Genomic DNA, 26401 nt, shown 5'->3' with positions numbered 1-26401 from the left:
TTAAATCAAAGTAGTCTTACCTGGTTACAAATCCCTGAAGAAGAAGAAATAAAGGGAAATCGTAAAACTTTTCGTTAGCCTTAGCATACAAACACCATTTTCATTCTACAATATGTAGTTATTTGACATAAATCTATTAATTAAAACAAAAAAATTATTTTGTATTTGAAACAAAGTAAGTCTTACCTGGTTACAAATCCCTGAAGAAGAAGAATTAAAGGAAAACTGTGGAATGCGCAATTTGGTCACCATCCAAACTTTACCTAATCCAACTACACCCATCTATATTGAAACTTGATCATTCTCGTATAACTACAGAGTGTTGATTTTATTGTTGTGTTGTTTGAACAAATATCTGCAAGTTAATCATTTACTTCATGTGAGCATGCCTTACTGCTTGGTGGTCATTGTTCATGTCTGATATTGATTTTCTTTGATATCATGAAGATAATTTTTACTTTATATGATATCATACTGTTTGTATTGCTAAAAAGATAAATATGATTAAAGTTCAAGCTTTATTGTACGAGGGGTGGCATGAATGTGATCAGGCCCTGAATTACCCAAAGACAAATCCTGATAAAGATAACATTTCTTTTGAAGAAGAGATTTTCCACATTTTTTTAAATAGGTGTCATACTTCTTATTTAAAGAATAAGAATTATGAACTGCAAGAATGATATTACTCTTACACTACACAACATAATTGAGAGTAAACTTGTTTTGTTTCAAATCTGGAATCTCACATTTATTTACCAATTATGTTTAATATAAAACAATGTAAAGGTGGCCTTGTTTTATCCTTTTGCTCTCAGTGGGTTGGATTTGCTCAGATCGTTGATATAATTACTTCACCTTAATGTTATTACACAATGTGATTACAAATGACTTTAAAATGCATAGTCAGTATGAGACAGAGACATTCGTCATAAAAGAGGTCATGATGCAATGAGCATATATGTTTTTCCAATATAAGTTACTTGTACATTATGGAAGAGAAAAAAAACTATTGACAATAACATAAAGAAATGATTGTTTTCACTATTTTCCAAATTCAAGTATAAAAAGTACATTTTTCTTCTGCTCTATCTATCTTGGATCCTCTACATCTGATGATTCAATCAACAGAATTTCTTCAAACATTTGAGTGTCTAAACTTCTATTTGTTACCTCTTAGATAGCAAGAAAAAAGAAACAGAAAGGGAGAGAGACAGAAGATATTACAAGAGGGATGAACAGAAAGGGAGCGAGGATGAAAGTCGAGAAGGAAGGAGTCGGAGGATGGCAATAACAGTGATTGAAAGAGATAGATAGAAATTCAAAGCGGGGTAAACATACAGTGAAAACATAGTAAAACAGGCATGTACATTTACATTATATATAAAGATAATACATTATTACATACGTTGATATCATGGAGCAAAAATTCAAACAGTGTCACGTGACAGAGGTGATGTAAATTGCATACTGGTAGGATTCTATATGTACTTCCAAATACTACAGGTTATATGCCTCATGGAGGAATGGCTTTAAGGTGCTCTACAAAGTATAATAGCGCAATAATGAATCATAATTTGAAAATGTTAAAAGACTCCTACAGCAGCAAAGTAAGATTAAGATGACTTGGGAATTATTTGATTAATATGTACAGTGCGCAAAATTACAAAGCATGTTGCAAGGTCAAACTTCTTCACGGGAAGGCTTACATGGCATCAACTTCACATGACTGAGCATATAGTACCAAAGTAGCAATTTTTAAGTATATTATACCAAGTTGAGTAATAGCTTGTCTTAGATAGTGGTAAAATGAAAATACAGAAATGATTTTGTTGATTAGGATATCTTTCAAAATGTACATGTGTATGCATCCAAGTAGACATCCTATCCGGTGTTATGTCACTACTTTTGTGTTATACAATGTGTATCAATAAAAAAGGTTTACACTTTTGAAAAAGTTCTGGGAATTGAAAAATATACAACATGTTGAATTTTTTTTCACTATCTTCCTGGTTTTGGGTCTCATCTATCAAATGAAGGTAAAAGTTTTGACAGAATGTTACACTTTAGTAAACACCGTCCATATTTGTAAAGCTCGCAGTAATCGATTTGCGCAGAAATGCTCATTTTGACGCTGTGTCAAGGAAAAAAAAGGCAAAAACAAACTGACTGTGTGGTACATTTCTCATACATTTCCTTTGTATTTTTAGCGGATTGAAGTAAAACAGATATAGTTAAATATCTTTTAGAACTTTGCCACCCAAATGAACCTTTTAACCCTAGGTAAGCACAAGCATTAATACTCGTTTTTTTGTGCCAGCTGGATATGAGGACACAACTGAATGTAAACAAAAGTTTATCTCAGACACCTCCAGAATTCTTTCACTAAGTTTTTATCATTCAAAGTGGGACAACATTTAATACTTATTTCTCCCCACTTTCCCTCAGCTCGACTGATTAACAAACTTAAAATCAAGCCTAAGCCTTTTCATGTGAATCACAGCTCCATGTAAAGCAGATATCATCACAATGGCCCCAGTGTTTGGGGAGGGGGGGGGGGCAATGGCGCTCTATTAAGTGTTTTAGGCAAGGAAACTAGCTAAAAAGGCATCTTCATATCAATCTTCCTAGCTAAAGTACATGTGTTTTTCATGATTAATGTCTACCTTTATTCACAATTCACATAACTATTTCCAAGCTCTGCGCAAATCATTTTTCACAAACTTTTCAAAAGTATGCGGTAAGCGGAAATATTTTTTACAGTTATATAATCATGTGCTTAAAGAGATCTGTACAAATGGTTAAATGTGGAAACAGCTTCAGGATATTACAAATATATAAGTTTACAGCTTTTTTTGTAAACTTTTGTTTTGATATGCACTGTATTACAAATGATTATTGCAATGCAAACAGAAAATTCATTTGTCTGCCAATTTTAGTTTTTGGTAGGAAAGGGTGGTGGCTGGGGGAAAGCATGAACAGCTCCATGTTGCGGAAATCCAATTTCATTTGGATCCCTTGCTTTCACTTTCAAAACTACTTGGTTTCCATAGACATCTTCTAACTCATTCCCATCATGTCTGCTGTAAATGCTTGGTGTACCGTAAGAATCCTCTTTTTGACTGCTATCAAGAGAGTGAGAAGATTTGTAGGAATTGCTTGTACTTATACCATCAGAATTCTCTGATGATTCCTTAGAAGTGCTGCTGTTAGGCCTATACAATGTCTGGGTCATAGCATACTGTCCAAAAGATCGCCCAAGAAACCCTGTGCCTTCATAGATGTGAATGGACTCGGCAAAGCTATCCCTGCTGGTTGAAAGCATCTCAGGATTTTCTGATGGGTCATTGACTGCGTCATGTTGCTGTTGGATGTTAGAAGCTATCTGAGTGGTGACAGCTCGGAAGTGCCTGAAGAGGGCTATAGATATGACTGTGAATAGACCTGCGGATAGAAGTATTCCTGCAGCCACTGATGCTGTTGTTATGAGGTAAATGTTTTGAGGCTTCTTAGGTGTAGGCCGTGAAGCACCAGCTATGACTCCCTCCTCGATGTTTCTATTCACCATGTTCATATCTTCTGAAGATAACCCCTTCGTTGATCCTTTGGTGGAAGTACCTGAGAAAGCCATCAAAATCAAACTTCCTTCATCTGCTTTAGTGACATTTAATGATGATTCATACGTTACAAATCTCTCTGTCTGCAGAATTGTAGAGATTTCTTTAGTACTACTCTCATTCCAAAGTGCTTGCTTGTCATACTCCTGTTTGTCAAGATGCGTGAGTTCAGTATTTCCAATGGTGATATATGCTGAAGAGGAATCAATGCCTACCATGTTCCCTGCAGTGCAGGTGGCAACAATGACTGTATCATTATTTCCATAGGATATTATGATTCCTGCAATGGTGATTGTGATGGATCTGTTGCTTGACTGACAACCTTCTATGATGTAAGAAGGAACGCAAGCCCATGAGAGGTCCTTAACTGGTGGATATCCTTGAACTGAGCAAGTGAGCTGGATGGAGTTGTTCTGTGACACATTGAGAGTTCCTTCTGTTGGAGTCACAGATACTGTTGGTTTGTAGTAGACCACAAATGGACCCACATTGCAAGAGAGTTGCTGATGCGGGAAGACATCCAGACTTGTTGCAATGCATGTGATAGGTCTTCTCTGAAACACCTTGGTGACTTTGATCTCTTGTGATAAGGACAGTCTGCCATCCTCCAGATGGGAAGAGTGATTCAAAGTATTCAGATCTCCTGTAAACCATTCTAAATCTACTAAAGGGTTCCCCATCAATACTTCACACCAAGCTTTGATCTGGTCTCCCTCCTGCAGAGGATTTGCGGCACTTGAACCACAGCTTATCTCATCAGGTGTTGGGAAGTACTGCGAAGCTAAAGTTGCAATATTAGAAAGGCATGAACTTACAGAGAAATCAGGATTAAGGATGTAAAGCTCACACCAATTGCTCTGTGATTTCCTTCCAACATTGTAGACTGCCAACCTAGAAACCATACGACCAGAAGACTTGTTGAATGAGTTCTGGATGACACTCTGATATTGCGATGGATTTACATGCCAGATTATTCTGTCAGTTTCTTTGACGTTTGCCACAGCACAGGTGAAAGTAGCATTTTCTCCTTCTCTTACAGTAGTATCTGTAGGACCTGTGAAAAAATTGCTCTTATGGTTGCATGTTACTGAAACTCCATGGTTTGAAAAATATAGCAACACATAGCTTAGAATGATGAGATGGTTTTCAAGGAATTTGCAGAAACCCATTTTCTTCAAAGTTATTCTTGTGAGAATCTGCTCAGACCATTTGCAGACCTTAGGTAATTCAACTGAAGTTGGAAGACAGTTTTACCTCACTCTGTGATTTCACCTAATATAGTGAACATGTCTTCTGTTCACAGGATAGTGATACTGATCATGCTGTTAAGTATAACGCCTTCTTAACTCATTAATAACATTGCTCCCAGGTAAGAAGATTGTGATGCTGTATATCATATCTGCATGAAAAGCTGTATGAATGGAAACTTGTCAGAGTAAGAAGAATTGATTGCATGTGTAAGTACTGAATTATGCTTGTCCCAGATGAAAAGAGACTTGAGACCTTGATTCTCCCAGACTTCCTGTAAAATTAAATTCTCATTAATTTTTTTAACATAGATGAATTATAGAGATATAATTTTTCTCTGAAATCATGTTGGTCCCTGGTAGCACAAACTGATTTGAAATATTACATGCGGAGATTGCAGGTAAGGGTTTAGTATGATAACTCAGTACTGAAATGATAACCAGTACTAGTACGGAAACTTGTCAATGTGAGTAATTCATACTGGATGTAAAGTTTGCTTTTAGCTCCAGTAATATTGAGAAGACAATTGATAACTTTTGTTGGTATTGTTTCAAATCATTTAGCAATCATATTTACTATCGATAACTTGGATATACTCATTTGATTTGCTAGTTCATTACGATTAACTTGCACGCCGAATAAAAAGTACACAATTTCCCTGCGCGCGCGCTGCATCTCCCTATGAACGCACTATCCCAAGATCATCGCGCAATTGGGCGTCCATTTCCTCTTTTACTTTCGCCTGCCGTCGAGTATAGTCGCAAGCTAAGTACACTCCAAAAATTGCAATTTTGTTTCATACTTTGGATTCTATAATTGTGCATTTATTCCCTTATTTTTTTATTTAAGATTATTTTAAGCATATCCCATCGCGTGGAGCTCTCCGTGATATTTATTTTCATGTATTTGTCCTTTTCTTGTGAGTCTAAACATCAGATACGTTTTCTCGCAAGACGGGTTGCCTTCGCTTCCCCTCCCCGCAGCTCCGCGCTCTCCTTCGTATCGCGGGCGTTGAGCCGTCGCTCTCTTTATTTCTTTATGAATTATTTTTAATTCATTGACTTTTCGTTTCTTGCTTACGTCTTGAATTTATTTCTTTATTTATTATTTTTTTCCTTCACAAGAAAATTTATTTCTTTTTTAGGAAGCCGTTTCTTGTTAGTGTTCCTTCTCGCTAATTTCCTTTCTTGTCTTCCTTTTTTCAGGAAAGCAAGCTGTCATTTTCTTCTTTCCTTTTCAAATCAGCTGCCGGTCTCTGGATACTTATTTTTTTTAAAGACTTCTTGTTAAAAAAAAAAAAAAAAAAAACTTTTTTCTCAGCTGATCCTGTTCTTCGCCTCAGACTTAGAGATTTTTTTTTTCTGAACAGGTTTTCACACACACAAAAAAAAACTTTGTGTTTTTCTTAGGTGCTTCTTCCCAGATTCCTTTCAGGAATCTAGCACGAGCGGTTTTTCTTGTTGAGTTTTCTTAACGGACAAAAAAAAAGGGAGTTTTTCCATAATAATTTCTTAATTATTACTGTTCCCTTTTACTGTGATAGTACTTCGTTGTACTTATCCTTTTGAGATATCAAATTTGTTTAATTCTCGCAATTCGTTTGATTGAAGTCTCTTGACTTCTGGGGTTGGGGTTTTTCACCCCCTACCCCCCCCCCCGTTTTCTCTCTGTTTTGTTCTTTCTACTCGCTACTAGATTTACATCTATGTGAGCACGAGCCTCTCAGATTCCTCCCTAGAAGAGGTCGAAATGGCCGCTGAAGAGGTGTCCAACACCAGGGTTCTGTTTCTCACCAGTGGTAATGTAGAAAGCGACAGAGAAAGATCCCTCGTAGGTTCTAATAAGGGTGGAACCGCGGATCCGAGTCCACGTGCCATTGGGGATGGAAATGTGGAAGCGCGTCCACGTGCCCCACTTAAGAAGGGTGGAACCGTGGAACTGCGACCACGTGCCCGCAAAGTGATAGCCCAGGCTTCCGCGCCGGAACCTGAACCATTTTTGGGGAGCGTCGTACTAGCTCAGAAAACGCCAACTCCTCCAGGGCTGCCAGACCCACCGGCTATCGGGTCACCCAAAGACCGGGGGGAGAGCACGGGCCTCTCTTCCCGGCACAGACTAGGCTCGATGCTGTGTCAGACTCCTCAAGAGAGCGTCGGCAAAGGGCTACCAGCTCCTAGTCGCAAGAGACAGCGTAGCCCAACCCCGTTGGACTCTCGATTTCATCTGACCCCGTCAGATTCGGCTGACCTCTCTTCTCGGTCGATGAGCGCTCCCCGGGGGGGAGAGCTTAGGCGAAGAGATCAAGGCCCGCCCAGTCTCTTGTCCCTTCTTCTGCTCCGCCGTCGGAGCTGCTTAAGAAGAAGAAAAAGAAGAAGAAATCCGCGGCTGTAAGCCCCATTCCACCGGGCGGTCCGCCTTCTAATTCTTCTGCTGATGGCCAGGCCTCACAACTACTTTAGTTGCTTCAGAGCGCCTTCGGGTTATTACTCCCGGGCTCGCCTGCTTCAGCCGACGGTACTACCAACCGAGCGGATCAAGCAGACATCGGCCATCCGACACCTCGAGGCGCCTCTAGCGATTCTTGTGAATCGCTGGCTCTCGAACCCACTCAGGCTACGCCCATGAGCATCCAGGCCCGGCCGACATCGAGGGTCTGCCCCCGCGAGCCCAGCCATGGCCCACACCGCCACTCGAGTCTTTCACGGGCGCCTGCTACCCTCGGGGCTCTGCCCAGTGAGGAGACGTGGGTTGGTTCCCCCTCTGGAGGCGGAACAGGCTTTATCGGAGGACGAGTTCAATCCCGATCCCCCGGGTAGCCCGGCTCCCCAACCGTCTGCCAGCACGGCCCAGGACGCCATAGAGATCCTCCATAGATATCCCCCACATATCTACCCTGCTAATGAGCCGGTAGAGGGAGATATGGACTCTCTTTTCTTCTCACAGCCACGGAAAACCCCTCAAGTTATTCCACTCGCCAATGATTTCAAGGCTGCATACGAGAGGGCGGCCGCACAGGCTAGCATGCCTGCCGCCCAGGGAAGAAAACTGGTATCCTTCGGATAGGGTTTTGCCTTCTCCAAGAACGACACCAAGGCGTTCTTCACCCCCAAAACGTTTTCCCCCAGCTTAACCGCATCGGGGCACGTTTGGGGACCTGTTTCTCTTCCAGTCATTTTGCTACTGTTGAGAAAGCGGAAGTTAGATATGAGGCCTTGACTCGTTCAGCCCTCAGACTTACAGCCTTCCTTGGGGCCTTGCTCGGCTTACGAGCGCAGTCCTCCGAACTGGAAGTGACAGCCAACGACAGTGTCCTTCTTGACGAGGCACTTTTGTCCTTGGTGGGCGAGCTCTGGATGCAACTAGCTATTGCAGCCACTACTGCATCTAACGCGCGCAGAACTCGCGTCCTTAATAGACTGGGCATCGCGTCCAAGGACTTGCTAGAGTTCCTCCCGGGCGTCCCCCAATCGAACAAACATTTGTTCGGGGGCGAGGTGGCCTCTCTCTCTCTTTTGAAAGAAGAGATCGACGGACGCAAACAGGCTTAGGATCTTCTTAAAGAACTCAAAGCATCGTGCCCGACGGCTCCACCCATGGAGAAGCCGGCCTCCAAGGCTCGTCCTTCCTTTCGTCCCGTGGTGGCCACATCTCAACCCCGTGCACCCGCTCTGCCAAGTCGCAGGGCTTGCACTAGACCTCCGGTGAGTACCTCACGTCTTGGTCGGGGTAGGGGCAGCTGGCCAGCCTCCAAGGCTCCGGCCAGGCCCAAACAGCCTCTTTGACGGGTTTCCCCGAGCGCTGGGACCGGCCGGCGGTCGTCTCCGTTATTTCCTACCTGCATGGGAGGGACTCACGGACGACGCTTTTATCTTATCCGTCGTGCGAGATGGATTTTATATCGATATAGAGGCCTTCCCGCACGGCGCGATTCGATCCGCCCCGCCGACAGTTTCTATTCTTCATCAGCAGTACATCGAAGCAGAAATCGGTGCACTGCTGGAGAAGGAGGCGATAGAGAGGGTTCCAGACAGTCCACATCACTGTCTCTCTCCTATCTTCGTCGTCCCCAAGCGCTCGGGGAAATTGAGGATGATTTTGAACATGAAAATTATCAACAAATTCATCCAGCCAGACCATTTTAGAATGGAAACACTGGCATCGATTCTGCCGTCTCTACAGGCATCAGATTGGGCCGTCTCCCTAGACCTCAGGGACGCATATTTCCACATACCAATTCATCCTGCTTATAGATACCGGGCAATGCCTTTCGGCTTACGCCCGGCACCCAGAGTTTTCATTCGTGTGGTCATCGCAGTGGCCGCCCACCTGAGAGAACGAGGTCTAAGACTTTTCGTTTATCTCGACGACTGGTTACTGTTCGCGAACTCAAAGGCCAAACTTCTGTCTCACTTATCCCTCCTTCTGCGGGTCACCCAGGAGTTGGGATTCGTAGTGAATTGGGAGAAGTCGGATCTCTCGCCTTCCCGCGTACCGACATACGTGGGCGCGGTTCTAGACCTGCCAAACCAGATTGCTCGACCAAGCCCCGACAGAGTTCGGGCAATCGTCTCTCTGGCTCGCTCTCTCAGAGAGCGCAGTCTCTCTGGCTCGCTCTCTCAGAGAGCGCAGTTCTGTGAAAGCTCGCACATGGCTGAGATTACTCGGGTTTATGGCAAGCCTTGTCGACATCCTACGGGATTGTCGCCTGCTTATGAGACCCTTTCAGAGACACCTGCGCTATTACAGACCGAGCGCAGATTCTCTGCATCTCCGGATCCCCCTGTCTCAAGAGATCCGTCTCAGCCTGGCCGCCTGGACGCGAACGTCCTTTGTAGCGAGGGGCAAGCCCTTCCGCCAGCCGCTCTGACCACAGATGCGTCGCTTACGGGATGGGGTGGCCATTGTGCGGGGGAGATGGCCTTGGGTGTCTGGTCGTCCCAACGCACCTTACCTCATATCAATGTGTTGGAGATGAGGGCTGTCATCAACTCCCTTAAGCATTTCCGACACAGGTTAGTTGATCGAACGGTCCTGATTCGCACAGACAACAAGTCAGTTGCGGCGTACATCAATCGCCAAGGCGGTACCCGATCGAGCTCTCTCAACGCCCTTGCTGCGGAGCTCTGGGAGTGGTGCTACCATGCGAAGATCGTTCCAATTGCCTTGTACATTCCAGGCAGCCACAACCTGATAGCCGATTTTCTGTCCCGGGGCCGGTGCCTATTATCCGAATGGTCGCTCCACCCGGAGATATTCCAGTCTATCCAAGCCCACTGGGGGCCCCTGGAAATAGACTTGTTTGCCATGGCTCTCAACCGGAAGTTACCGACGTTCTGCTCTCGTGTCAACGAAACAGTTCTAAGCAACTTCCCTGGATGCATTCTCCATTCATTGGGGGATCAGAGGTGTTATGCATTTCCTCCGTTCCGCCTAATACCGCAGGTATTGATGAAAGTGAAGGAAGACCAAGCTTGGCTTCTTCTAGTGGCCCCCAATTGGCAAAGGAGCTGCTGGTTTCCACAGCTCCTAGAATTGTTGGAGGGGGACCCGCTCATACTTCCTCTGAGATCAGACATAGCATCTCAACCTCTGTCGGGGATCATGCATCCTTGGCCAGCGGTCCTCCACTTAACCGCATGGCCATTATCGGGCAGGACGCGAGATCGTTAGGCCTTTCTGATCGTGCCTCACAATTGGTGATTCAAAGTCGGAGAAACTCGACTCTTGATCTTTACAATTCTTGTTTGGGCCGATTTTCAAATTAGTGCGCTGCGCGGTCTGTTGATCCTCGCAACGCTTCTCATGCCGCGATTGCAGATTTCTTTGTTCACCTTTTCGACATCGGTCGTTAGCTTTCCACCATTAGGGGCTTCCGGTCGGCTATTGCCGCGTTTCATTCCGGATTCCCAGATGGCTCCATTGTCTCTAATTCCAGTCTTCTCACTAGACTGATGAGAGCGTTTTTCCTAAAGCGACCTTCGAAGAAAAGTCTGGCTCCTTCCTGGAGTCTCCCGGCTGTGCTAGGCCTCCGTTTGAGCCTCTGGCCAAGAGCTCCTTGCATGATTTGTCTGTCAAGACTGCCTTTCTAATCGCAGTAGCATCCGGTGAAAGACGCAGCTCTATTCACGCTTTGTGTATTTCTCCCGGTCACATCCGGTGGGAACTGCGTGGAGTCCGCTTGATTCCCACACCGTCCTTCATTGCCAAGAACCAGACTGCCACATCTGGTTCGATTGAGTTCTTCCTAGCTCCTCTTTCAGATCTTTCCTCGGTTGCCGAGGACAGAGTCTGGTGCCCGGTCAGGGCGTTGAAATGGTATCTGGATAGAACAAAGTCGCTTGGCAACTCTGATCAGTTGTTTGACGCGTCGCGCGAGCCGTTTGCGGCAGCGTCGCGAGACACCATCTCCCGCTGGATCGTTGAGGCGATCAAATCAGCTGGTGATGATGCTCTCCTTTCGGACACTAGGCCGAGAGCCCATGATACTTCTTGGGCTCTTTTTAATGGAGTCGCCTTAGACGACATTTTAAGAGCTGCCTTTTGGCGCTCTTCCAACTCCTTTACTTCCTTTTATTCAAAGGACATTCCTTCGGGAGAGGACTTATTTGCCTCCTTGCCCTCAAGGCAGCGGCCTCCGTGTCTTAATCTCCCTTATTTTGCGCACTTTTTTTTCTAGACATGCCTCCCTTCATGTTGAATCTGTGTTGGTCTAGCAAATCAAAGGAGTATATCCCAGTTATTGATAGTAAATTATGAAAATACTTACCATGATTTTCTTATTTACAAAATAACTGGATATACTCATTTGAACCCTCCCACCTACCCCTCGCCTTGCGTGGCAACATGTCTTGCGTGCAGGCTCATGAGACGAAATGGACGCCCAATTGCGTGATGATCTTGGGATAGTGCATTCATAGGGAGATGCAGCGCGCGCGCAGGAAAATTGTGTACTTTTTATTTGGCGTGCAAGTTAATCGTAATGAACTAGCAAATCAAATTAGTATATCCAGTTATTTCGTAAATAAGAAAATCATGGTAAGTATTTTCATATTTGATTTGATTTTAAAAGGCTTTTTTATTTGATTCCCAAAATATTTAAATCAAACCTAAGAAAAGGCCAAAGTTGTGTGAAGTGGAAATATAGCATCTTTATCAGAGCACATGGATTGTCATTGCACTAATGCTCAAAACAAAGGCAAAGGATTGGGTCATAAACTCTTGGAAATTTGTAATTGCCCAATCACGATTCATCTAAGGTTGGTGCGCCCTTATAGTCAGGCAGCATATGTCATGATTTACCGCCTACTTCGAAAAATTGGCTAAGTCTGATTTTTCACTTTTATGTGATTGGTGACATCACAAGGAACAACTTTCAACTTGGTGACAAATTTCTAGTGGTCATCTTGACCATGTGAGGGGTCAAAATGGGGTCAATAGGGGTCAATTTTAGAAATTGCCCCAACTGTGTCGAGTCATACATCAAATTGCTTGTCTTGTTATACTCAGAGATGCCAACCGTTACGGATTCGCCGTATTTGTTCCGATTTTATTCCTCCAATTACGGTGTTACGGCAACAATAAAAAGGTTACGGAAAAAACAACTACAATACATGTGTATTGTGTATTGCTTTGCTGTGCATGTGTATATATGCGTGTATTGTGCATGTATATGCGTGTATTGTGTATACATGTATCGTGCATGCAGCGTGTGTGTGGCCAACGGTAAACCAACGGGAGTTTCTCTACTGAGATTTCGATTGCAAGCGCCTCCGCGCGCTGCTGCTGAATACACAGCGAAGTGCGGAGTGCAAGCCGCGGTTCATGCATGCACAATGTCAATGGCGATTGGGTGGTTGAGCGTATAAACGATGCTACTTCGCGGGATGTTCCTGAGAAACTCCCATTTGTTCCTGACAAATATGGTAAATATTCCTGACAACCATCCCTTTAGGTTGGCATCTCTGTATACTGAACAAGAAAATGTACACAACCATGTACTCTTGACCTCCCGTTAAAAGGTTACGACCGGAAATGTCAAAAGGTCAACGAACTATTGGTAAATGGCATATTACACTGCAAGTGTTAAGAAAGCTCCTTTTCCGTGTTTTTATGCATGTGTGTACTTTTTTATTTTCGATTTTGATAAGTCCATCGTCAGAAGTCCTTATCCAGAAGATATAAAGGGTCAAGACAAGGTCAGGGAAAGGTCAAAAGGTCAACAAACCTTTTTTTATTTAGGAATTCAATTCCAGTTCAATTCATTTTCAATTTACTAGTCTTTGATATGTAAAAAAGTATTTCCTTCGTTTGCTTTGTACAGAATATTTTAATTAGCAGAAATTATTGTAATGTATTGGGGTATAACTATGTTAACAGAATAAACACATCGATTGATGAAAGATGCCTAACATTCATTTGGATAAACTTGCAAATAAGATAATGAGGTTAGGAATGAGGATGATAAGTTGCTCCTCAATTATAATTCTAATATGTGACGGTTATATTATTTCTGTCAAAGAGGCAACATTGTGAAGGCATGCTCATTGTAGTCATGGGTGTCCATTATGCTGTTATTATATATTCTGACCATTACTCGATTTCTGGAGCCAAGAAGGACTACACAATTCTGGTGCATGTGCTGTTCTGAGCTTATCATTGGGGCCCTTTTGCATTTTGTAAAGTGAAATTTATAAGGATTCCGTACATTCTTTTGGTCAATTATATTTATTTTTTTAAAAGTAAAAATGCAAGTCTTCACAATTTCTAGGGGCAGCTTCCTTCCCCCCCCCCCCCCGCTGCGGTATGGTCGTGTTTTACTTTAATCACTTTAATGACATTATGTGAGTATTCTTTCTAGCAACATCCAGGTAGTTCAGCAAGTAAGAAAAAACAAGAACAACAAAAGAATAAAAACAAAATCTGCATTTATGCACATCACTATCGTGAGAACTGGTATTAAGTTTAGTTTCACCTTGTATGCTCTGGAAAAAAGACACACTTGATAAAATAGTAGACCTACAAGCCGTGTTAATGGCAGCACATAATCAGAAATGAGTAGTCATTCTTGGCTCCAGAGATCGAGTAATGGTCAGAATATATCACATCAGCATGATGGACACCCATGACTGACTACAATGAGCACGCCTGTACGATGTTGCCTCTATGTCAGAAATGATATAACCGTCACACATTAGAATTAATTAAGGAGCAATCCTCAATCCTAACCTCATAATCTTATTCGTAAGTTAATCCAAATAAGTTGTTAGGCATCTTTCTTAGGGGCTGGGAGCACTGATCAATCGATGTGTTTACTCTTTTAACATAGTATTACACATATACCCCATTACATTACAATAATTTATGTTGATTAAAATATTCTGTACAAAGCAAATGGATGAAATGTTTCTTAACATGTCAAAGACTAGTAAATTGAAAATGAATTGATCTTGAATTGAATTCCTAAATCAAGAAACTCTGAAAGAGCTGATTGCACTTATAACATCATGAAGATGATACAATTTTAAGGGCATTTTGGTTTGTCAAGTCGTTTCGAGGTATTCCTGCAATACTATGATACCAGGCCGAATTAATTCGACGTCTATCTCTGTTTATGTATTTTGTTCCTATAAGTGAGCACATTTGACCGCTTTTTTATCTAATGGATAATGTCTTCTTAGATAGAGATTTTTCAAAATAAAGAACCAACTTCTAAGATTCTAACCGCTTTTAGTGTATTTTGGCTACCAATGAAAATTTGTTGACCTTTTAATTTTCCTGACCTTGTCTTGACCCTTTATATCTTCTGGATAAGGATTTCTGAAGATGAACTTATCAAAATCGAAATTAAAAAATGTACACATATGCATAAAAACACTTTCTCGTTCAGTATAACAAGACAAGCAATTTGATGTATGACTCGACACAGTTGGGGCAATTTCAAAAATTGACCCCTATTGACCCCATTTTGACCCCTCACATGGTCAAGATGACCATTAGAAATTTGTCACCAAGTTGAAAGTAGTTCCTCGTGATGTCACCAATCACATAAAAGTGAAAAATCAGACTTAGCCAATTTGTCGAAGTAGATGACATATGCTGCCTGACTATTATGAACATGGTTTCCTTCACTCCTCTGTCAAACCACCTGTCCTCCATGTCAAGGACCAAAAATTCAATTTTGTGCATTTTTCATCAGTGCAGTTTAAATTTCATTCGATATATGATATATTTATGAGAGTGCATAAACTTTAACTGCACTCTGTATTTTTATACATTTTATGCATGTTTTCTGCCTTTACATGCTTTATCTGAAATGAAATTTTGAACAGTCTTCGGTCATCCTCAGGAGTTTTGAGTATTCATAAGTACCATTATTCTTTTAGAAGGGGATATACATGTAACAATTGTTCAATCGATCTGATCTGTGACTATGTCCTTTCTTTTCATTTTCATGATCCCTACCACTTCCAAATATCTAATTATTATCTTTCAACCTACTTTGCTTTTTTTGTCCCTATTAAAAGAGATCCAACCTATCTCCTGGTGTTTTCATAATTCCCCAGGCAGAGTCACATTCTACACAATCTCTCTACCTCTCTTTGCATTTGCATTCTCTCATGTAAATTCAATTGCATAGAATATTGAATTGGTGTAAACAGGGAAGTGGGAGTTTTCACTGGACAGTACAGTATCATAAAGAAAATGTGCCCATCACCCCTCAGCATATGCCCATACCAACTTACCATGTTTGCCTTGACCAGCCAGACCAGCATTACTTCTAAACCCAACATCTGCGTCATGTCCCCCCGTGTTCTTCCTGTCTATCAGCTTCACACCACATATCACTCTCAGCATTGCTCTTTTGCTTCTCCTCAAATCCCCATTTCAGTTTCACTTAAAAACCAAAGAGCCGTATGGGAGTGATACATGCACTTATATTTTTAAGTTTGGCGTAATTTAAAGTCTGGTCTAAAGTAGTGGTTTACCTATGGATAGCCAATCATGACATTAATCTCTGATTTATTAGCTCATTTGACTCTCTAGTAATTCATAACTGACGGGATATTATCATATTAGTCAGGGGCCTTAGCAAAATTTTGGGGACAGAATTTACAAAAGCGCCATTTTTTACATGTGGGTCCCTGGTATCAAAAGCTTTAATTCTAGATAGGGTGCCCCAAAATTGGTGAAGGGCACCCTATTTTAAAATGCTAATTTATGCAAATTTTATGCAAAATACACAAAATTCACCATATCTCACTGTAAATAATTTTAAAGGCCATTTTTTTTAATTTGGGTCTTATTTTGCTAAATATTCAATTGTAGGTCAATTTTTTTATAAATCGGTGATTCGAATCAATTTTAGATGTTAAGTTATTCAAATTTTATGCAAATTATATATAAAAACAAATATTTTATCATATCTCGACATATAGAATTGTCAAAATCACAATCATTTTTCCAGATGTGTCACTGGTAACATAAGCATTAATTCTTAAAAGGATGACTCGATATCAGTTACTGGACCTCTGTTTCATAGTGCTAATTTATGCAAATTTATGCAAAATCACACAATTTACACTGTTCACCGTAATTTACTGTATTACAGACCTAAACTTTTCTAGAAGCCTATTTCTTTTTTGTTTTGTATTTGGGATTTATTTTGATTGGGCATCAAATCTAGATTAATTTCTATAAAATTGCGGAATGAGAATCAAATTTTATTGTTAATTAATGCAAATTTATGCACAATTTTTGCAAATTTGTGTAAAACACATGAAATCAAGGGACCAGCACAACACTATGTATAATGAGACACTGTTACACAATTCATTTTCACTTTCAATGCAACCAGAGGTTGGTATCATGTTTAAAATGCAAATTTACGCAAATATATAAATCCTTTGCATACCCCTTTCAAAACTAAAAACATGAATAAATAAACCAATATTTATATCTTTTTTTTCAAAGCAATTCAAGAGGTCAGATTTCTTTCCCAGGTAGAGTTTTCCCCTGTCAAAAAGAGGAGGGTATATGGAATGTTCTCATGTTGGAAAAAGTTGTCAATGTCTGTCCCTCTGTGATGCACAACTACGTAATTTTTGAGAACAGGGACTAATCAGATTGAGCAAAGAGACCTGTTCCTTCTGTTTCTGTCGTCCCTTGGTTAACGGTGACCTGAATCATTTCAGTGATTTTTCTTTATTGGCTCATGAATTCATCTCTATTGCTAAAGCTAGGGTTACACCAAAACCAAAATTTCCCAAATAATTTCATCGTTATTGAGAAAATCGTTATAAGCCTTTAATTGACAGGTAGTAGTAATAAGTACATGGCTATATACCACTGTATACATAGCCTTTACTGTGGGGGTGTCTCCAAAATTGTTGAATTTTCCTGTCAATATATTGCTCACCCCCTTGCCCCTCCCCCACTGCTCCTACCGGATTTATGCCAGTGTGTAGGGAGTGAGAATGGGGGACAGGATTTAAAATGGACACCTGTTCAAAGAGGGTTCTGTTTCCCTAAAGATGAATTTGCATCAAATTTGCTTCAATAAGCAGCACTTATCATTTATGCAGAATTATTTCCATTAGCAGAAATAATAAGCATATCATAATTAGCAAAATATTATGTTTTTTAAATGAATTTGTTATCAATAACATACATATTTTATGGGAAAGATGCAGGCTTTCTTCCAAATTTCTACCTCTTTCCACTGTTTGATATGCTTAGTCATTGGAATACAGCTCCATACATAAATTATTGTTAATTTACATAAATATACATACTTTTCCATGGAAGCAGGATTTTCAATAGCATGCTTTTCTGGTAAAGTTGAAGCTTTTGAGCTGATAGAGGTACTTCAAAAGTTTGGCCCCTTTTCCGCTGTTCTAATTACTTACACATTGGAAATGGGACTAATTCATACATATAAATTATTGCTAGTTGACATAAATTAGCATATTTTGCATGAAGACAGGAGTTTCAATAGCACGTTTGATAGGGAAAATTAAAGCTATCGATCTGATAGCGATTTTCCTAACGTTTGGTTTCTTTTTATTCTTTTTTACTAATTAATACCTATTGACATATTTTTCCATGCATAAATTACTGCTAATTGACATAATAGAATCTCCTGTTCAGATATCACTCTCATAATAATATGCTTCTTTGCTTGTGTCTGGTTCCTTACTAAGATGTAGAGAGAACAGGTTGGATGCTTCTTCATAGATAGGCTCGGACATGGCTCTTGTACTATATCCCGCTACCTCTGCTGGATCTGATGATTTAGAAATCTTGATAGATTTCATCATTACTGTATCCTTGACAGGATATCTCATGGAACTCAACACTCTTGTGGCTGATAGTGTAGCAATATTAAAGTGCAATGAACCCAAACACACCTATTGCTGCCATGTAGGTCGTTTTATTCGGAGATCCTTTTTTTAATTCGTGGGTAGTCACATCTCTTTGGGATCTATGTCTTTTATGCAACATTTGCAAGGGAACAAATGTGGACCAGTTTTCTTGAGAAATATTTGATTCATGTAATTTGAGTTTCTGGATGAGATACCCTTTTGTGTGATAAATAATAGTACTTCCCATTGTATCAGTATCGATGTCACAATAGTTACCTTTAGTTGTACTTTTCTTTAGAATTCTTTAATTTTTTTTCTTCATTTTTTAATTATTTATGTGTAGGGGAAGGCGGGGTAAGTTGAGTATAGGGGCCACCACCCCCAGACCAATAATGAATGAATCAGACATTGTGGTGGAGTCATGTATTGATGACCAATTACATAACCCTTAACCCCACCACATTGTTTTCAACTTTGAAACAAAAAGTAAGTTTTTAGAGGGAAAAATACTAATTTCAGCAAAAAAAGTGAAAAAGGGTGTGAAATAGATAAGTGCTTTTTAACTGCACACGTCTTTGAATAAATAAAGAAATGAGAACAATATTGTTAGTCCAGGTATGGATTCTCATTCTTGTCATAGTCTTTTAGATGATGGATGCATAAGAAATTTGTGGATGTGAAAATATCGCATTAAGTTCGGACTGGGGTAATTTGATCCAGCCAACATGGGGCAAGTTGAGCCATAGTAAATCTTATGGTAATGTATAATGATAAAAAAACAAACTTTAAAAAGCCATTGATATGCAGGCAGCAAGGAGCAAATTCACATGACAATTGTTTTACTTTTAGAGAATGTTAGTATTTATAGAGAATTAGCAAGTGAAAAGACTTAAAATAAAAAATTGACATGATGGCGCTTCCCACATACATTTTGTACATAGTTTTTGTGGCTGAACTTACCCCAGAAGGTGGCACAATTTACCCCATAGATGGGGCAAGTTGAGCCAGTTGACATCGTTTTTTTTTCAAAGGTCACAATGACTTTCAGTGTGGGGGTAGAAAGTTATATATAGGTGAACATATTTCCCAAGAATCAAATCTAAAGGCTAGGTACTTATTTCTACAATATTATTAGTCATATCAATTCTAACATGCAAAATGCAAAAAGTGTCACAACTTACCCCGCCTTCCCCTACTAAATGCCTTGATGCTTTTAAAATATAAAGGAACACAACACCATTGTAGTTTTTTAATACCTGCGTAAGAAAGGATTTATGCAACATTTTCAAGGGAACCAATATGGACCAGTTTTCTTTAGAAATATTTGATTCATGTAGTTTGAGTTTCTGGATGAGTGATAAATAATGATTAGTTCCCATTGTATCAGTATCGATGTCACAATATAGTTACCTTTAGTTGTACTTTTCTTTAGAATTCTTTAATTTTTTTTCATTTTTTTGGTTGATGTGTACTTAATGCCTTGATGCTTTTAAAATGTAAAGGAACACAACACCATTGTAGTTTTTGAATACCGGGGGGGGGGGGGGGCTGTTTCATAAAGCTGTTTGTAAGTTAAGAGTGACCTATAAGAACGACTGGAGATCCTTTCTTACGCACTAATCCATTGCCAATGAACATTTAATGGTGAATACCATTTACCACAAGAATGATCACCAGTTGTTCTTAAAGTTGCTCTTAACTTATGAACAGCTTTATGAAACACCCACCTGGAATATTTATGGTTGAGTTAGAGTTGATTTTCTATTTGTTAGTGAACAAATACTCATTTTTTTATGTTCCTTTTATTTCAGTGCTGCACCCTTTTATATTACTACTATGCTTAGCTTGTTTCTATGTTATTTCATGCCAATGGCCTTGAGCTCTCTATAGAGTGGATTTGGCACATTAAAATCACATCTGTTATTATGATTATATTCCAAACTTTGACTAAACTCTTCAGATTCTCTTTTTTTTATAAGCAATAAAACTACATTTTTACTATGTTTTACTTCCTGGTATCGATTTCTCAGGAAGGTAAGAATTTTTCAAATAATGTTAGTCTAAAAATAATTCTCTTAAATCTCAACTTTACAAATGATGTTTAAAGCAGGGAATTATGAGTTCTTTTTCCTATTTATTTTGCTTTATTAACTCATGAATTAGCCCAAATTTATCTTGTGCTTTTCTCACTTTCAGGAAGAATATTGAAAATTTCTAAGCAATAACTATCTAATGTGATACTACATGTAGTATGTTGAATAAATTTTATTGGCTGTTATTGCTGATGATGATCATAGCGTAGTTATCTGTAATTCACACTTTCTGATCAATTGTCACTCTAGGCACAAAGGATGTAAACATATATCCATAAGTATAAGAAAATAAGAGGAAAATATTAGGACTTTGTTTCCAATATTTCTGTGAGGAGAGATGGTGTTTTACTCTGCATTGGAAACTAAATTGAATTCAAGTGGAAAGTCTTTTGACTGTTCATGTTTCTAGTACATGACTATTGCTAGGGGTAAGAACTCTGTTCCATATTGGGGCTACATGGCTAATAGTCTGATATCCATAGAGCGTCACCCGGCTTCATGGAATTAAAGATAATGTCAGTTGTTGTGGTGATTTCGATATGAATTTGCACAGGATCCAATAAAATTACCACCCAAGTGTCTGTATGTTTGAATAAAAATATGTAACAATGGGTTCTGTAAGAAATTGTCTAATCACTGAAAATTTTTCAAATAAGCATGGTATCCAAGCTAATTGTTGTGTGGTTTTTCCAAACAATAATGAAACTCTGTTCCACATGTGCTTGTCTCTGTTTGTAATCTTCAGGGAAATTTATTTTTCACTACAGCTCAGATTTCATTATTTCACAAAGTTCAGTTTATGTAATAATGCAAATGTAATAGATGCTAATAACCTCGGTTTTACCAAAATACTCATGAAACAGGTGTTTACTCCAACTTCATTCATCAATCTTAGATATGCAATTAACTCTCTAAAAACACATGGTTGCAAATATATTAATGAATGATAATTTAGAAAGTTAACTTATTCTCTTATGTTAATATATTTTCATCACTGAATGTGTGAACACATCTTTCTTGTTGAAATAAATGTCAATTTGTCAATTCAAAATAGTTAGTCTGTTATATATTACATGACATCAGCACCCTAAGAGACTCAAGAGTTAGATGTAATCTAAAGATGTTCATCACTCTTTGCTGTCCTTCATCGGTAAAGGTGGAGGAAGTGGAAAGTTATCTTGGATTTTGTGGCTGCAGTTTGCTCGTAACCTTTGCTGTTCATGCATTTGAATTACTCCTTGGTTGTTGTAAAGACAGTTGATACTGCCATTATCCCTGATGTTGCCAAGTGATTGCAGGCTAGCGTACCGTGAGGAAGATCCTTCAGTGATAGAAGAGGAAGGTCCACTAAGTGAAGCACAGCTAGAACAAGAACTGGTATCGGGAGTAGAATCTCTTGTAAAGATATCACTCTCATAATAATATGCTTCTTTGCTTGTGTCTGGTTCCTTACTAACCTGTAGAGAGGACAGGGTAGGTGCTTCTTCATAGATAGGCTCAGACATGTCTCTTGTACTATATCCTGCTACCTCTCCTGGATCTGATGATTTACAAATCTTGATAGATTTCATCATTACTGTATCCTTGTCAGGATATCTCATGGAACTCAACACTCTTGTGGCTGATAGTGTAATTATGATTGCAATGAACCCAAGCACACCTATTGCTGCAATATATATGTAGGTCGTTTTATTCAGAGATCCTGCTGATGCTGTATATCTTGCGTTTTTTGTCACATCGATGTCTTGATAGACATTCATGTCTGTCTGTATTGATACATCAGTTGTATGTTGTGTTATTTCATCTTCAGTGTCAATGGTAGTCTGGATTGTTGTCTTGAAATTCTTGAAACTCTCTTTGTGGTAGCCAGGATAGCTTTCATTATCTGATACAATGAAAGGGCCTATTTTGCACTTTAACTGCTCATGAGGGAAGTGCTTGTTGCTTGTTACCAAGCATGCTACTGTCTTATTGTTGAAAGACCTATGAACCTGAAGATCTTGAAGCAGGACTTGGGTGTTGTTATTGAGATTTGGCCTTGATGAGGGTATCTCAATCCCATCCAGGTACCAGGACATGTTTACTGGAGGATTACCTGGAGGTACTTCACATCTTATGGTGAAAGTTTCATTCCCCTCAAGCTTAGGCACAGTACTTGGGCTGCAGAATAGTTCCTCCTCCCTTGGAAAGTAAATTACATGAAGTCTAGCTTCTTTTGACAGGCATGTCATCGACTGGTCCTGCTGGTCGACAATTTGAGCAGTGCATGTATGAGTACTTATGCTGTCTCTGTTGACATTTGCAAACCCAATTCTTGATGTTAACTGCTTTGTCCTAGGGTTATAGTTGACTGCCATGGCATTGTATGGTAATGTAGGGTCACTCACCCAAGTGAGTGTGTCTGCTTCAGGATTAGTTGTGTATATCTTGCAGGTGAACACAGCATGTTCTCCTTCCTTCACAGTTTGATCTGATGGGTGTGTCAGAAAGATGGCTTCAGAATTATTGCAAAATGCTTTGACTTCAGCATGGATAATCAACAGAAAAGTGAGCGGGAGTATTTGGACATCCATCCTTGAATCCTTGATACTGAGGTGACACTATGAGATTGATGCTGTGTTTAAATGAACAGATTAACTTGACTGAAAGTGGTTCATGACAATGATCCTTTTATTCCTATTTTTGTATTGGAGTCCTGTCTTCCTGTCTGTGAATTAGTTTTGATTTCTAGAGACAGTTGTTTCAATTGCGTGATTATAGCCAGGTTTTGGTTGATAATCTATAGTGTTTCTTTGTCAGTTCAAGTATTAAAGGATGTTCTTTGCTGAAGAGGGTAGTTCTCAATGCATCTCAGGAAGTGATTTTAGTTTCAATTGGTACAATGGATGAAGTTTAAAGAGAAATTCCAGTAGTTGCAGTAAACACTGATTTCATGAGAAAGTCTGTAAAACCAGGCTTAATTGTCAGTATATCATTGAGGATCTAGATCTGGTACAGTTACATAAACTGACCTTTGTGAAATCTTGAAATCTACGCTGAAAAATGTTCACACTGAAGATCACCAACACAGATAGGCACACGTGGGACAGTGTATTATTATTGCTGAAATAAAGACCCGACGGAAGTGACCGAATCCACGCTTATTTTGCTTATTTCTCAGCAATTACACAATTTCTTCCAGAATCCTTTGGCACATATTTTTTATTCATACAAACAGACACTTGGGTGGTCATTATATCAGATTCTGTAAAAAGTCATTTTGAGATCATTACCAAAACTGGAATTTATCTTTAACCTAATGGCTTTGTCATGTGACGACATTTGTTAATCAAGAGCAGTAGCAGATCCAGCTGGAGTGGAAACTGCAATTTCATGGGTGGTATTACCGTATGGGTACTAGTATTCAACCCGGCATAATTCAAAGATTTTGACATATTCCCCTAAATATTTAGAAATAGGGAATTTATCTTAATTTCACACCTTTGTTATTTCCAGGGTAATCTGTTGTCGATATTTTTTTTGTCAATCTGTCGACTGTATGCGCGGAGGATCGAATTATGCGGCGATGGCCTTTTGCACTGAATGGTACTAGTATTCAACCTAGTGAGGATTGATAGCAAATCTCAAAAGGGTTTAGATTGCTAAATTAGATCTAGATCTATGTAAGTCTCTGGCTTTGATTAATTCCCTGTTTGGTCTCATCTCAAATGGTCTAGTCCATAGTCGGATGGGACAAGGGCAGATTGAGAGACAGGGCCATCTTTCATCGCTAGGTTGAATACTAGTGCCGACGGGTTGAATACTAGTACCAAAATCCGTCGCCGTATAATTCGATCGCCCGCGCACACAGTCAACTGGTTGAATAAAAAAATAACGGAAAAAGAGTAACCAGCATTTGCTCTTGGAAATAAGACCGGTCTGAAATTCAGGTAAATTCTATATTTCTATATATTTGAGGAAACTCTCCAAACGGGTTGAATACTAGTGCCCTTACGGTATATGTTGCCAGCAATCTGCCCCTAAAAATTATGTGTCTAAGGTTGTGTCTAATATGCTTCCTTTTTTCAGGCCCGAATCAGCGTTTTCATACGTGATTAGTCCAAAACATGGTTGCGTCCATGGTTATTTAAACAACGTTTCAGAACGCAAAAAAAGTGCATTGCTAAACGTCGTTTGACCAGAATCAGGGTTTCTGGGGAAGTATAAACAGGACTGCAATTATAAAAGGGTGTCATTTGGTAATGCTTCCAGTGAGATGAAAATCCGCGGGCAAATACAGTTGCATGGTTCTATTACAGGGAGTTACCTCCAAGAAATTACCTCTCAACTCCCTGTTTTTAATAATGACCAATCAATATTAGCACGTGTCAATATTAAGTGCTATCACAATGAATGTTGAGGGATTAAAAATATGGAGCATGAGTTATGATGAGGAGCCAGAAGCCGTGCAGTAGCATAAACAAATTGATGTCTTATTATTTTCTCTTTTATATGTATATACTTTATTTTGTCTTAATACATCTATTATTCTCACCGGTTCTAGGACAATTACCCCACGGACAATTACCCCCCGGACAATTACCCCCCGGACAACTACCCCCGGACAATTACCCCCTGAGGACAATTACCCCCCGGACAACTACCCCCCGGACAACTACCCCCAACCAATTACCCCCTGAGGACAATTATCCCCGAGGACAATTACCCCCCAACAATTACCTCCCGGACAATTACCACCCCGGACAATTTCCCCCCGGACAATTACCCCCTAGACAATTGCCCCCGGACAATTACCCCCCGGACAAATACCCCCGGACAATTACCCCCCGGACAAATACCCCCCGGACAACTACCCCCTCGGACATTTACCTCCAGAAAATCCCCCCTTCTCTCCAGCATCAATGTTAGAATTAAGCGGGACCCATTGTAAGTTTTGGTTGGTGGCACAGGTTTTCGAAATATTTTAATAACTTTTTCTTTCTCTTTTATATTGCTCTTTCTCCTGTTCTCTCACTTTCTTCTTTTTCCCTTTTTTTTGTTTAGCGGCGCCTTCTGCATCATGAAAAATGAGGGGGGGGGGGAGGCTTGCACCCAAAACCTCCAGTTTGGCTATGCATGTACATTGTATACATCAGAAAATGTGTAAACTGGCCCTCATACTAAGTTTTCATAGAACAATTGAACACGATAAGACATGATAATCACAAATGCTGAATATCTCTGTTTCCAGCTGATCTGATTTTTGTCTCACCTGCAAAGCAGAGTGAGACTATAGGCGCCGCTTTTCCGACGGCGGCGGCGGCGTCAACACCAAATCTTAACCCGAGGTTAAGTTTTTGAAATGACAGCATAGCTTAGAAAGTATATGGACCTAGTTCATTAAACTTGGCCATAAGGTTAATCAAGTATTACTGAACATCCTGCCTGAGTTTCATGTCACATGACCAAGGTCAAAGGTCATTTAGGGTGTTGGGGAATCAACATCGAAATCTTAACCTAAGGTTAAGTTTTTGAAATGTCATCATAACTTAGAAAATATATGGACCTAGTTTATGAAACTTATACATAATGTTAATCAAGTATCACTGAACATCCTACATGAGGTTCACGTCACATGACCAAGGTCAAAGGTCATTAAGGGTCAATGAACTTTGGCCGAATTTGGGGTATCTGTTGAATTACCATCATAACTTTGAAAGTGTGTTGGTCTAGTTCATAAAACTTGGACATAAGAGTAATCAAGTATCACTGAACATCCTGTGCGCACTTTAGGTCACATGACCAAGGTCAAAGGTCAATGAACTTTGGCCATAATGGGGGTATCTGTTGAATTACCATCATAACTTTGAAAGTTTATGGATCTGACTCGTGAAACTTGGACCTAAGAGTAATCAAGTATCACTGAACATCCTGTGCGAGTTTCAGTTCACATGATCAAGGTCAAAGGTCATGTAAGGTCAATGAACTTTGGCCACGTTGGGGGTATTTGTTGAATTACCATCATTTCTCTGTAAGTGTATTGGTCTAGTTCATAAAACGTGGAAATAAGAGTAACCAAGTATCACTGAACATCTTGTGCGAGTTA

At 40.0% G+C, this 26401-nt stretch overlaps 1 protein-coding gene across 1 annotated transcript; it reads left to right on the top strand.

Annotated features, from left to right (window-relative positions):
• The first annotated feature begins 9005 nt into the window (after nucleotides 1–9005).
• Nucleotides 9006–10532, top strand: LOC135153934 (uncharacterized). Its single transcript, XM_064098866.1, has one exon. The coding sequence runs from the start codon at nucleotides 9006–9008 to the stop codon at nucleotides 10530–10532; it is 1527 nt and encodes a 508-aa protein (XP_063954936.1).
• The last annotated feature ends 15869 nt before the right edge of the window (nucleotides 10533–26401 follow it).

This window comes from Lytechinus pictus, chromosome 4 (assembly GCF_037042905.1).
Source record: "Lytechinus pictus isolate F3 Inbred chromosome 4, Lp3.0, whole genome shotgun sequence".
NCBI classification, from domain to species: Eukaryota; Metazoa; Echinodermata; class Echinoidea; order Temnopleuroida; family Toxopneustidae; genus Lytechinus; species Lytechinus pictus.
Note: the sequence above shows the minus strand (reverse complement) of the source record. Positions and strands in the feature narration are given on the sequence as shown.